At 36.4% G+C, this 14,637-nt stretch overlaps 1 protein-coding gene across 1 annotated transcript; it reads left to right on the forward strand.

The window, feature by feature from the left end:
- Positions 1–5,211: 5,211 nt before the first annotated feature.
- On the forward strand, positions 5,212–13,534 carry KLKB1 (kallikrein B, plasma (Fletcher factor) 1; the record flags this gene model as incomplete). Its single annotated transcript, XM_008563277.1, has 9 exons — positions 5,212–5,371; positions 6,189–6,298; positions 6,456–6,618; positions 6,718–6,830; positions 6,977–7,145; positions 9,163–9,338; positions 10,305–10,400; positions 12,334–12,473; positions 13,242–13,534. Coding segments are annotated over 9 exons (1,319 nt in total), but the record flags the coding sequence as incomplete, so codon positions are not given.
- Positions 13,535–14,637: the final 1,103 nt, after the last annotated feature.

Genomic DNA, 14,637 nt, shown 5'->3' on the forward strand with positions numbered 1-14,637 from the left:
TTTTATTTCTTTTCAGTGGAATCTTTATTATTTTCTTTTTATTTACTTTTGATTTGCTATTCATTTTATAGTTTCTTAAGGTGGGGTGTTAGATTATTCATTTAAAATCTTTCTTCTTTTTTTTAATGTAGGTGTGAAGAGCTATAAATTTCCCTCAAGGCACTACTTTAGCTACAACCCATAAGTTTCAGTATGCTGTGTTTTCATTTTCATTGATCTCAAAGTATTTTCTAATATTCTGTGTGATTTCTTCCCTGACTCATTTTTATTTAGGAGCATGTTGTTTAATTTCTACATATTTGTGAATTTCCCAAATTACATTTTTGTTTGAATTTCATTCCATTATGGTGGGAAAATACACTTTGTATGATTTCAATTCTTTTACATTTATTGAGACTTATTTTATGACCTCACGTGTGGCATATTTAGAAAATGTTCCATGAGATACTTGAGAAGAATGTGTAGTCTGCTGTTGTTAAGTGGAGTATTCTAGTGATGCCTGTTAGGTCTAGGCAGTTTAATGTGTTTTGCAAGTCTTCTATTTCTTTTTTAACTTTCTGCCTAATTATTCTATCTGTTATTTAAATTAGGGTATTGAACTATCATTGCAACTATTATTGTTCAATTATCTATTCTCCCTTTAATGTAATTTTGAACTCTTGTGTAGGCCAACATATGTTTACATTTGTTGTATCTTCTTGACGTATTCCTGCTTTAACATAAAATGTCATTCTTGTCTCTAGCAACAAATGTTTGTCTTAAGATCTGTCTTATCTGATATTTGTACTGCTGCTCCAGCTCTCTTTTGATTACTGTTTGTATGATGTATCTTGCCCATCCTTTAACTTTCAACCTATTTGTGTCTTTGAATCTCATATGTATCTTGTAGTTAGCATATACAGTTATGTGCTACATAATGACATTTTGGTCAACAGCAGACTATAACATGATGGTGGCAAGAGCAATAGGCTATTCCATATAAGCCTAAGTGTGTAGTAGGCTATGCCATCCAGATTTGTGTAAGTATACTCTTTGATGTTCACATAATGGCAAAATCACCTAATGACACATTTCTCAGAATATATCCCCATTGTTAAGTGACACATGACTGTAGTTGGATTATGTTTTTCTGCCAATGTCTGCCTTTTGATATGGATGCTTAAATTAGTTAACTTAAATGTAATTCCTGATAAGGTAGGATTTATATGTGTTATTTTGCTATCTGTTTTTTATGTCTTGTGTCATTTTTATTCCTCTATTCTTCACTTACTGGATTCTTTTGTGCTAAATAGTTATTTTCTATTGTACCATTTAAATCCCATTGTTATTTCTTCTATTTTTTTTTTTTTTTTTAGTTATTTTCCTAGTGGTTGCCTTGAAGCTTATAATTTACATATTAACTTTTAACAATATATTTGGATTAACAGCAACTTAATTTTAATAGTATAAAAAAATTCTTCTACATACTTCCATTCTCTACTCCAAACCTTTGTACTATTATTTTCATACAAAAGGTATCTTTATAAATTGTAAGTCTATCAACACAGTTTTGCAATTGTTATTTTACATAGTTGTCTTCTAAATCTGGTAGTATAAAAGTTACAAACCAAAATATATTTTACCACCTTATATTTACCTATGTATTTACTTTAGTGATGCTCTCAATTTCTTCCTGTGGATTTAGTTACTGTCTAGTTATCTTTCATTTCAGCCTGAAAAACTGTCTTTAGCACTTCTTGTAGGACAGGTATGCTAGTGATGAATTATTTCAGTTTTTGTAAATCTGGAAATGTCTTAATTTCCCCTTCGTTTTTGAAGGGGAGTTTTGCTGAATATAGAATTTTTGGTTAGCAGTCTTTTCTTTTGGCATTTTGAATGTCTCTTCCCACTGCCTTTGAGTCTTCATGGTTTCTGATGAAAAATCAGCTGTTATTCGTATTGGGAACACATTGAGTGTGACAGTCATTCCTTTCTCACTGTTTTCTTTGTCTTTTGCTTACAGCTTGTTTATGACGTGTCTAGCATGGCTTTCTTTGAGTTTATCCTACTGGAGTTTGCTGAGCTTCTTGGATGGGTAAATTAATGTTTTTCACTAAATTTAGGGAGTTTTCAGCCATTATCTCTTCAATTATTCTTTCTGCCTCTTTCTCTCTTGTTTCTCCTCTGCACCTTCCATTATGTATATGTTGGTAAACTTTGTGTCTCTGAGGCTCTGTTCAATTTTTTAAAACATCTTTTTTGTTTCTGTTCTGCAGACTGGATAATCTCAATTGACCTGTCTTCAAATTTGATAGTTCTTATTTCTGCCAGCTTACATTTGCTGTTGAGCCTCTCTAGTGAATTTTCAATTTCAGTTGTTGTACTTTTCAACTCCAGAATTTCTATTTGTTGAGTTTTTAAAAAAATCTATCTCTTTATGATATTCTCTCTTTGCAAGACATTGTTCTCATATTTTTCTTCAGTTCTTTAGTTCTTTAGTTTCCTTTAGTTCCTTGAACACATTTAAAATAGCTTACTTAAAATATTTGTGTAGTAAATCCAAAGTTTGTGTTTCCATGGCAGCAGTTTATACTGATCACTTTTTTTGTCTGTGTATGGGCCATACTTTCTTGTTTCTTTTCATGTATGATAATCTTCTTGTAAACAATTAGACCTTTTAAACTATAACATGGAGCAACTTCTAGATATCAAATCCACTCTTTCAGAATTTATTACTGATTTTTTGTTGTTATTGCTGTTTGTTTGGTGACTTTCCTGAACTAATCCTGCAAAGTATGTGTTCTCTGTTCTATATGGCCACTGAGGTCACTTCTTGGTTTCCTTAGTAGATAACTAATGATTGGACAGGGATTTTCTTAAATGCCCAGAGCTAATAATTATCCCAGGCTTCCAAGTTTCCTGATAAGGGCTCTTTGTGAGTTGTGGCATGTCTCCAATGCCCAGGTAGGCATTTTAAAACTTTGCCCTGGCCTTCACTTTCTGTTGGTACTAAGCTCACAGAGCTCAAGGTCAGGCAGCAGAGACAGTTTAGGATTTTTTCAGGTCTTTATAAACATGTGCAGAGCTCTATACATGCATGTGGCCTTCTAGATTCCCAGGAATATGTCAGAGATTTTTACACACACCCCATACATGTCTTTCCACAAGTTTTTCTTTTACGATTTTTTTTATTGGCATGTTGTTTGGCACAGCTGTTATTGCTGCCTTAGGCATCTGCAGTTTGATATAATTGCCACTTTTTTTATTTTTTATTTTTGGAAAAATGCTGCCAAGGGAAAGACTGATAGCACTGGACAAGCTCTGAGCCAGTTCAAATAAATTCAAACCACGTGTGTGCAGGGGATTTTCCAGACAACTTCCAGATAATTACCTAGGAATGGGGATTTGGAGTAGCTCCAACCCTATTTCTCCAGTAATTTTTTTTTTTTTGGAAAAATGCTGCCTAGGGAAAGACTGATAGCACTGGACAAGCTCTGAGCCAGTTCAAATAAATTCAAACCACGTGTGTGCAGGGGATTTTCCAGGCAACTTCCAGATAATTACCTAGGAATGGGGATTTGGAGTAGCTCCAACCCTATTTCTCCAGTGGCTGCTAGGCTGCTGGTTTTCACCATAAATGTGGGGCTGTTTTCAGGTTTCCTTGGAGCTGAGCAGAAGGGGATTTGCATAGGGCAAGTTAAAAGCCCACAAAGCTCACTGTTCTTACTGATATTTAGCCATTTTTTCTTAAATAAATGCCCCCTGGATTATTATAAGTCTTTAGTTAATTTCCAGAGTTCTGAAATTAACCAAAGGCTAATTGATTTTTGAAGGTTTTGATAATTTTGCCAACACTCTCATTACTTTTGTGGTGAAGACGATTTTGGGGGGGTCTTTACTCTGCCATTCCTGTTAACATCCTGTAGTGCTTTAGATAAACAAAACAAAAACAAATAAAGTAGTTTTACAAAAGAAAATGGTCTTCAGAACAAGGAGACATCTGTTCTTTTGTCATCTGCACAGGTCAGATCATGACTGAAATATTGTGCTCAGTTTTGTATCCACACTTTGTGTGGAGCAATGAAAAGCTGGAGCACTTCAAAAGAGGGCAACGGAGATGGTAAAATATCTACAAATAACAGAAAATGAAATATAATTAAAGGAAGAAATTAAAGATATTTAACATGAAAAGAATCAGAATAACTGTCTTAATTTGGGGGGAGGGGAATGGCTGCTATTGGAAAAAATATTAGACTAATCAGTATGGTTCCATAGGGTAGACCTAGGTAAATACTAGAAGAAAATGAGGGAAAGAATCCCAACATCTGGAGTGGTCCAAAAAAGAAATGAGCCTTGTCATGAACTAGTGAGCTCCTTATCACTCTAAGTAAAAGTTGTAAAACAACCCATCAGGGATGTCCTTGTGAGGATGCCATTGCAGGCTGGCATAGATGACCCATAAATTATCTTCCGACTTCAAGAGTTTATTTATTTATTTTTTAATTTAGTTAGTTGAGGTTTAATTTCCTAGATGGCCCATACGAAGATATAATGGGAGGTCCTCTCACTTGATCCTACTGTGTTCATTTAAATTATGACTGTTTTTATCCTCCCCATAATTGCTATCACTATTTTTAAAGTTTCTATAGTTTTAGTGGAATTTATGTTATCAAATTGAATAAACTCAATAAATAATATGAACATAAATAAGAATAGAATTAAGGAATTAAATTAAATAAAGGTAGTAAAAGTGGGTTTCCTCCTTTTCCAATTTTAATGGGCACATAATATTTTTGTTAGCTGCCTGGTATTTTTATTAATCTTTTTATTAAAATATTTTTTATAATAGGAAAATATAACATAAAACCTTATGTTTTTAGGGCCTGGAATTCAGGCTCAGGATAATATACAGAAAATATGAACACGTGCTAAGTAACTTAAACCTTTTACATTGGTGAAAGACAAACTTAAGAGCACAGATTGAGCTATTTTATTTCTATTCCTATTGACATAGGAATTTGTCTCTTATCAGAGTTAGACCAATTTTGCCCTCTCCCAAATGGCAAACAACAAGTTCAGAGATATGTTAACAGACATTTTTTTTTTCCACTTAGGATGTTTAATGCTGTGAATAATAAATAGTCATAATTTCCTTAGTTATGATGGCGAAGTACAAGCAAATGTGTTATCATGTCCTTTATTGAAGAACGTCTTCTCCCTGTGAGTTCACAGGCTGCCACATGAACATTTTCCAACATCTTGCATTCTCGGGTGTGGATGTTGCCAGGGTTACCGCTCCAGACGCTTTTGTATGTCGCACCATTTGCACCTATCACCCCACCTGCCTCTTCTTCACGTTCTACACGGATGCGTGGCACAAAGAGTCGCAAAGGTGAGTATGAAGGTGTCGCCTTTGTGAGTATGAAGGTGTCGCCTTTGCCGCTGTTCTTTCACTGCTTTTCTTTCAGCTTGAGTTAAAAAAAAAAAAAAAAAAGACTTTTGTTTACTTCCCTCAAAACACTGGATCTGCAGTTTAAGCAGGTACTTTCTGCAGGTGCAATTAGTTACGGGATTAGCAGACTTTCCTATCTACCTTCTCTTACTTGAAACATTCCATTGAGTCAATGAAATAACAGCCCTGGGAAAAAGAGGATCTGATGCCTTTCATACTGATCTGAGTATTTTGCATGAGCTTGGAGTAAAATCCACTGGCGGGCAGTCCTCCTATATCCTTGCAGCTTGTTGGTTCTAACTCCTCTTTGTTTTAGAAACTAGAGCCCTGAGTATCCTAATCAGGGTTCTGGTCTGACCTCTTCACCCTCAGATAACACACCTTTTTCTTTACATACAGCATGGGGTCAAGAGAAGGGTATAGTTATAGAATAGCCCTGGCAGCATAAATCCCCCACATTTGTCCTTTGATGATTACTGGGTTTTTTCGGTCTCTTTCCCTCCAGTTAGAAGGTGGAACTTTACCATTGTCCTTTTGTCAGGTTATCTGTGCCTATTAGTTTTCTACAGAGACATGTGGCTTGATTTACATTTAATCTCTGTAATTTGTGGAGTCCTGTCGTCTGACTTGCTTTGAAAAGAGCTTCTGAGAAGAATAAAATTTGCAAGGTTGCTTTTTTTTTTAAATGTGAGCTGCTTTTGTGTTTGCCTAATGCCTTTAATGCAGTTTTCTTTTTCTCTCTTGCTTTTTTAAATAGAAATGTTTGTTTCCTTAAGACTTCTGAAAGTGGGACACCGAGTTCCCCTACTCCTCAAGAAAACGCCATGTCTGGATATAGCCTTTTAACCTGCAAAAGAACTTTGCCTGGTAATGTGATTCAATAGTATTACCTAAATGTAACAAATTTTATGATTTTTCTAACAAGTAATAGTGATGAAACAATCCTCGAGATACCAGAAACTTGTGTAAATGTGGTTTATCGATTTTCTCATTTTATATCTTTTTATGTTTATAATTGGCACAGAACCTTGCCATTCCAAAATTTACCCCGGAGTTGACTTTGGAGGAGAAGAATTGAATGTGACCTTTGTTGAAGGAGTGAATGTTTGCCAAGAGACTTGTACAAAGATAATTCGCTGTCAGTTTTTTTCTTATTCTGTACTCCCAGAAGACTGTAAGGGAGAGAAGTAAGGAAATTTTTATTTTTCAAAAACAGCCAGAAAGATAATTTCCTGTACTTTTGTCCTCTGTGAAGGTTTAATCTTTATGCTGTTCATCTTATCCAGGTGTAAGTGTTCCTTAAAATTATCTTTGGATGGTTCTCCAACTACAATTACGTATGGGGCACAAAAGAGCTCTGGCTATTCTCTGAGACTGTGTAAAACTGGGGATGGCTCTGGTGAGTAAACCTCATTTGTTCATGGAACTCTAGAGGGATTTCTGTATTCATTTATAAAACGTAATTACGTATTTTGTTTTCCTTGGCTGAAGGGGAGCCTGATTCACTTCTGATCCCAACCATTAGCTTCAAAACTCTCTTTTTAGTTTGCACAGCAAAAGGAAATGCACGCATTGTTGGAGGAATGAACTCTACTTGGGGAGAGTGGCCCTGGCAGGTTAGCCTGCAGGTGAAGGTGTCAACTCACAGACACCTGTGCGGAGGGTCAATCATTGGACGCCAGTGGGTCCTGACAGCTGCTCATTGCTTTGATGGGTAAGTTTTGGGTGTGTCTTATACAGAGTCTTATCTCATCTTTTTGTTTCAAAGAATCTATAATCAGTTTCTTCATCATCAAGTGACTTTATTGATGGAGAGTTATTCTTTTTCAATAAAAGACATTTTAAAGCAGGGATGGTATTCATAATATTTAACAACTAGTAGGATCTGAGCCCTGACCAATGTGACCCATGAGAACAGAGTGTGGCCTGTATACAGGACTGATGCCCCTGAGTGAATGTCACTCCCGCCTAAAGAGAAACTAAGAAAATGCCCCATCTGCTGCCTGCTCCTCCCACCACTCCCTAAATGCATTTTTTAAAAATTTATTTTTTCACAACCGGCCCTGTGGCTCACTCGGGAGAGTGCGGCACTGGTAGCACTGAGGCTGCGGGTTCGGATCCTATATAGGGATGGCCGGTGTGCTCACTGGCTAAGCGTGGTGCAGACTACACCGTGCCGAGGGTTGCAATCCCCTTACCAGTCAAAAAAAAAATTTATTTTTTCAGGCCCATAGAAATTTTACTTTCTACTGTTTGATTCACAAATGTTACTAAGCAATAATGAAATACAAATATGATTGTTTATTATTCTATATATTTTAATGTATATAATTTGATATAATATTTCTATTTTATTGGGCCAGTAGTACATATGGCAGGGTTTTAAGTTTTAAAACAGTTAGACCTTGTAGTTAGAACAGGGCTAAGTCACAGCTCTGGCATTTATTAGAGGTATGACCTTGGGCAATTTGTAAATCTCTCTGAGTTTTATTTCATTTAAAATATGAATAATAATAGTACCTAATTTGTAAGGTTATTGGAAGGATTAAGTGACACACCTAAAATGATCAGCACTGTCCCTGGAATATAAAAATTACTCTTAAAAATGTGAGCTATGGTTACCGCATTCAATAAGAAAGGTAAAAATGGACAAAGCTTATGAATAAGCAAAAGAGATACTAAAAGACACTGTATCACTCTCTAAAATAAACACAAATCAAAGAATGGTTGTTTTAGTAAAATTCACCCCTTCTCCCGCCTCAAAGGGCAGGGTCCAGGTTGCTGCCTAGCAAGATTGAGTATAGGGCCGCCAAAATCCAGCTGTCAGTGGCAGAGCTGGGCAGAGCCAGGCTCCTCCAAATTGTCACCTAGCAGCTGCGCCCTTCAATTAGTGGCTCTGCAGCACATGGCCCTGCTGAAGGAAGGTGGTTGGCTTGGAAGAAAAGGCCTCCAGATGAGAAATATTAGGTCCTCTTTTTACTAAATGCACTCCAATTTGGGGCCAAGAATTTTCATCCTTGAAGGCTCCATATTGTGAGTTTATAAGAGATAGTAGACACGGGAACACTGTTTTCATTGAAAGAAAGAAAGAAAGCCTCTTCACACCTGCTATCTCCATTATTTCTGCTAAAATTTTTTGTGAGCATGTCTTCCACCACTCACTTGATGATGATAAAAATTTCCAGATCTTTGCACAAAATAAGACTTTGCTTCAGGTCATAATTTTGAATTTACTTTGTATATATTCATCATTTAAGTTTTCATACTTTGGAAAATGCAGATATATTTTATAAACACTGAAGTCCCCCTAATTTTCCCTATTAGAGGAACTTATGTAAGATCAGTCTGACTTCTTGATAGTTCTAAATTTAATGAAAGCAGTTGCTTTCAGGTTGGGTGAACTAAGCTTGATTTCCCATAATAAATGGTTAGTCTCTCCCTACCAGTTTCTCTCTGAATGGGACAGCAACATTCTTGTATTTTTACTTGCAGTAATCTTGATATAATCGCATTAGTCATCTTTTGGTGTTTTAATCTAAATCTTCGGATATTTAGTATCACTGCTGTGGGTGATAGCAAATTGCCAGGAGGAGGAATTAGGCAGGAAAAAACATGTCATATGTAATATTTCCTTCCCAGTTCTTTTTTAAAAAGGGAAGAGAAAGGAAGAAGAAACAATATTAAAGACCAGTCTTTCCAGCTTCAAATAGGTATTTATTTTTGTCTCCTAGGCTTTCCTTACCGGACATTTGGCGCATTTATGGTGGCATTGTAGAGCTGTCCGAGATTACAAAAGAAACACCTTTCTCACAAGTCGAAGAGATTATTATTCATCAAAAATATAAAATCTCAGAAGGTGGTCATGATATTGCCTTAATAAAACTTCAGTCTCCTTTGAATTATACCGGTATGTAGCATAGTTAAGGAGAAGATGGGCAGCTGAACTGTTTTGGCTTAAATTTTCAAATCAGTTTGAATGAGAGGGCAGATCTGGAGAGACTGTCTTTATCTTCCAGTTGGTGGCATTGAGGGAAAGGTGAGGGCTGCAAGAGAAGTGAAGACCCTGTGACTTGACATAAAATCTACTTAAAGGATAAGAAATTTTAATTAATTCCTTCAGGAAGGAATACAACTGCATATACGTTATTGAAAAAATAGGCATTGGAACTGTCTGTGCCATCTGGGAGGTACTGGATTTCCTTTGGCAAGACTAGCAGACTTACCATGGCTTTGGACTTAGGGATACTAGGAATATATGAGGACAAGTGGGACCAGATACTAATTTTCTGATATAACTTGCATAGAGAAGAGACTGCAGAAAGAAACTCTGGGAAGGCTGGAGAATCATGTTTGGAGGTGTTGACTTTGGAGGTACAATGACCCACAGGACCTGGATGCCTGCTGCATCCATTAAGAATTATGTGACTTCGGGCAAATTGCTTTACCTCTCTGCACCTCTAATTTTCTCATCTGTAAAATGGGGATAATTTCCTCATCGGTTTGTTATAATAATTAAATTAATAAGTTAAGCACTTAAAATAACACCTGGACCAGCATAGACACTTTGCTATGACTATTAAGGATAGCATACACTGAACAAGACACAAGAACTAAATGCTTTTGACAGTGAATTTGGGTTCTGAGTTTTTTATTTAATTCAGGAAATTTTAATGCCAAAAGTGCCATGTGAAAATGACTCTGGCAGTGAGAAATTTTCTTGAATCATTGACCTTAGAAGTTGAGCAGAAAGCAAAAGCGTTATTCTTGGTGCTACTCTGTCGAAAGAGAATACAGAAAAACAAAAGGATGTTTTCTTAAAGTCAATATCCATAACTTTATTTAACCAAACTCTAATTTAAAAATTACCTTACAGAGTTTCAAAAACCTATATGCCTACCTTCCAAATATGATACAAATACAGCTTATACAAACTGTTGGATAACTGGATGGGGCTACACAAAGGAAAAAGGTAGAGCCTGACATTTTAAATGTTTCTACAGCAAGTCTTTTATGTTAAAATGCATGAAGTAAATCAGTTTGATTAGCTTCTGTCTAAAATCATATTTTAACTTATTATCTTTCCAATCTATTCTCAACTATTTATTCAGTGATTCTTGAGAAGATTTATTTTTGCTTGGGCCTGAAAAAATGTATACAATAACCTTAAGCATCTTACTTTATAATAAAAATCATTTGCTTGACTTTATATAAATGATTGGGGCCACACAGAGCTAACAAGCCCATTCAAGCCCATCTGGTCCTCAGTATTAATAGCATTCTCATCTCCCAAGGCCATGTTCTCCTTTAATATTAATTGCCAGGAGTGTAGTCCAGCATGCCATCTCTCCTTATGGCCAATTCTTAATCTTCGTTTTTCATGCACTCTTCCTGCAATCCAATGAAGCCTATGAACCATTTTTCTAATAACGCTTTTAAATACATAAATCAAATTCATAGGTTACAAAACCTACGAAACCAATTAAATTGCAATACTATAATCAAAATACTTTTTAAAAACTGATATAGTAATATATGTGCTCCTTTATTAATATATTACATAGCAAGTTGTTCTAATACCTTACATAATTTTGAAATAACGGTGAAGATAAATGATATTTTCAGTTATGTGCCACAACTGCAATGCGATATGAAAATAGCTGTGATCTCTACTAGAGGCAAAGTCATAGGTACAACTAATACTACTGTGTTTGTTGACACATTCATAAATGAAAGGAGTATTAGGCTTCATTTGGAGGTTAGTGCAGATAAAGATGTATATATATTTTTTCCTATCCAAGTTTATGGATCATGTGCATTAAGAACGCTACATTAACAATCCCTGATTATGGATATTTGAAGTGTTTCAGTTAACTTTGAACTTTTCAGGAAAACAGATCATTTTTTTTTTCCTAAAATTATGTTCCTGATAGACACTATATAGAGTAATATTTCTGTCATTCTCTACAAAAGGAGATAGCTTGCCAAGCTCTCTCTATCTTTCCTGATTCAGTCCTATATTCAACTAATTCAAAATTTCAATTTTTATACTAGTAACTTGAGACAGGAAAACATGAAAATAACCTAAACTAAGCAAAGAAAGCTCCCAACATCTATCCAAGGGGAACCTGGACTCAGATGGAATTTAAATGATCTGTAAATAAGTTGTTCTTTGTGGAAAATGCTCACTTGCATTTACTCAAAAAACAAAATACCTCTTTGTTGTCAGAGGTTTGAGCCTTTTTCAAAAATGGTATATTTTTAAATTATAATTTTGAATGTGTAAAACAAAAGAACAGAAGATAAAAATTTTCAAGCTTTTGGATTGTAGGCAATAAATATGAGAAGGGATTTCTGAGGGACTTCTATTGAGATGAGAGAATGGCAGAAAATATGGTAGCCAAGTTTCCAGTCAGTCTAGGGTGCTGGAGTTGTCCCAACACTGCATAAGAGACAAGAGGCCAATACAGACACTCTGTGTGTGTGTGTGTGTGTGTGTGTGTGTGTGTATTCGTGTGTATGTGGGTAACTCCACTTTCTCAATCTTTATTGTCTATTTTTTTATCCAAAGATACGACCCTAATGGAAAGTTCACCCACCATTCTAATTCACTTTAGTCTTATTTCCATATTTAAAACTTTAGTCTTATTTCCATATTTATTGTATTTCCTCCCTCTGAAGTTATATTCTTGTGTATGTGGGTAACTCCACTTTCTCAATCTTTATTGTCTATTTTTTTATCCAAAGATACGACCCTTATGGAAAGTTCACCCACCATTCTAATTCACTTTAGTCTTATTTCCATATTTAAAACTTTAGTCTTACTTCCATATTTAAAACTTTAGTCTTATTTCCATATTTATTGTATTTCCTCCCTCTGAAGTTATATGTTGGTTACTTCACAGGTGAAATCCAAAATACTCTACAAAAGGCAAATATTCCTTTGGTAACTAATGAAGAATGCCAGAAAAGATATAGAGATTATGAAATAACCGAGCAGATGGTCTGTGCTGGCTATAAAGAAGGGGGAACAGATGCTTGTAAGGTAATGCATTAGATTATGAAAAACACACGAGAGGCTATGTAAAAAATTCATTTCAAAATATATTTTCCAATACTATATTTCATTGTAGTTTTTAAAAAAATTCAGAGACAAATGATCTGTTAATTTTATAAGTAACTTTTAACAAATTGAATATATATATCTTATATATTATGTACAATATGCATGTTCCAACTGTGCACGTGTATGCTGTATTTATTTAAGGGAGGACAGTTTACTTACAATAATCGTATAAGAGCATTAGATTTCTTTGACATTGGGATGACGATGTCAAAATTTCTTTGTTGGATTTACTATTGAGTTAAGTCATTTTTACTATATCCACTAATGAAGCACATGAGTAACCTGAAATTTTGTGTTTGAGTGTGTATGTGTGTGCGCACGTGTGTGTGTATGGTATGTAGAGTGACTATGGAAAATTGAAGGCAGTCACTTATTTGAATCACATATGCCATAACTTTCTGTCATTTTATCTTTCCACTGTGACACAGGGAGATTCAGGTGGCCCCTTCTAATGAAGCACATGAGTAACCTGAAATTTTGTGTGTGAGTGTGTGTGTGTGTGTGTGTGTGTGCGCGCATGCGTGTGTATGGTATGTAGAGTGACTATGGAAAATTGAAGGCAGTCACTTATTTGAATCACATGTGCCATAACTTTCTGTCATTTTATCTTTCCACTGTGACACAGGGAGATTCAGGTGGCCCCTNTGCCATAACTTTCTGTCATTTTATCTTTCCACTGTGACACAGGGAGATTCAGGTGGCCCCTTAGTTTGTAAGCACAACGGAATCTGGAATTTGGTGGGCATCACCAGCTGGGGTGAAGGCTGTGCCCGCAGGGAGCAGCCAGGTGTCTACACCAAAGTTGCTGAGTATGTGGACTGGATTTTAGAGAAAACATGGGATGATGATGGAGATGTTTTGCAGAAGTCATCAGCATGAAGAGGTTGTACAGTGAGAGGAACCCAGTTTGTAGCACGAGTTTTACAACCTGGGTTCGAATCAAAGACAGAGCCTTGGAGTCTTCATCTGCTGCACGTGGAGAGTGGTGCCTGCCTCGCATCCCTGTCGTAAGGACAGCAAAGACAATGCAGACAAAGCTGCTGAGGGCAATGTATCCTCAGGCAAGCTTTCGGCATTTAGTCACTGGAAGCTGATAACGGGAGCTAATAACCGAAGAGCTCCATGATTTTGTGAAATAAAATGGCAAAAGAGCATGATTAGAAAGTGTTTTGTTTTGGTTGTGAAACAAAACTGAAAATAATTATTTCAGGTTCTAGCACAGTGCCTGGGTTTCTTCTTATCTCACTGCTTCCTCTGGAACTCAATATATCTCAGAGGGATTCCTTCTCTGTGCCTCATCCGCCTGGCCACTAAAACCTACGACTGCCTGCTTCACTTGGGGTGCAGAGCTGGGAAGCCCGGGTTTTGTTCCACCAACTGCAAGGGAGGAGACGTGTGTAACATTCACTTTTACAAGAAAAAGATGGGTCACCAGAACCTGGGAGAATTAGGGCACCTTTTCAGTTTGGCCTCCTTCTTTTGTCACCTGGCATTGCCTCAAGGGTCCACGCTGGGCATGCAGATGACATCTGGGGGGCTGCAGTGGTTGTGGGTGCAACTCCTGCAATAGGCCATTTCACAGCCTTTATAGAGGGCAAAAAATCTGCTTTGCGAAGGGCGTGAACCCTGGGGGTTTGGTGGATATCGGGTTCTGCAATAGTAATTCAAGAGGCGTTGTTAGGTATCAAGTATTTCAAAAAATTCAGACTTGTAAATTCATGGTATAGTGAGTAGATTGGGGTGGATGATTTAAGTTTTTATGCAACTCCCATTGTAAACTTCCCAGTGATTACGACAGATACCAGGTAGCTTGATTCAGTTCAGTTAGATTGACTGATATTTACACAGAATAAGCCATTTACAAAACATTGTGTATGTGAAGTAGAAACATAGAAAAGGGAAGTTTTCTAAAGGAGAATGAGTTTTTGCATCTGTGCTCAAAGACACACTGAGCAGTAGGAAGGGCTGAAGGTGGAAAGGCTGGAGGAAAACCATGAGGCTGGGATTAGCCACAAACCACACAGTAGGAAACCGAAGAGTTAAGAATTTACTTCAAAAGTAAATGATTGTTGTAAAATCTGGC

This window comes from Galeopterus variegatus, unplaced genomic scaffold (assembly GCF_000696425.1).
Source record: "Galeopterus variegatus unplaced genomic scaffold, G_variegatus-3.0.2 Scaffold13073, whole genome shotgun sequence".
NCBI classification, from domain to species: domain Eukaryota; kingdom Metazoa; phylum Chordata; class Mammalia; order Dermoptera; family Cynocephalidae; genus Galeopterus; species Galeopterus variegatus.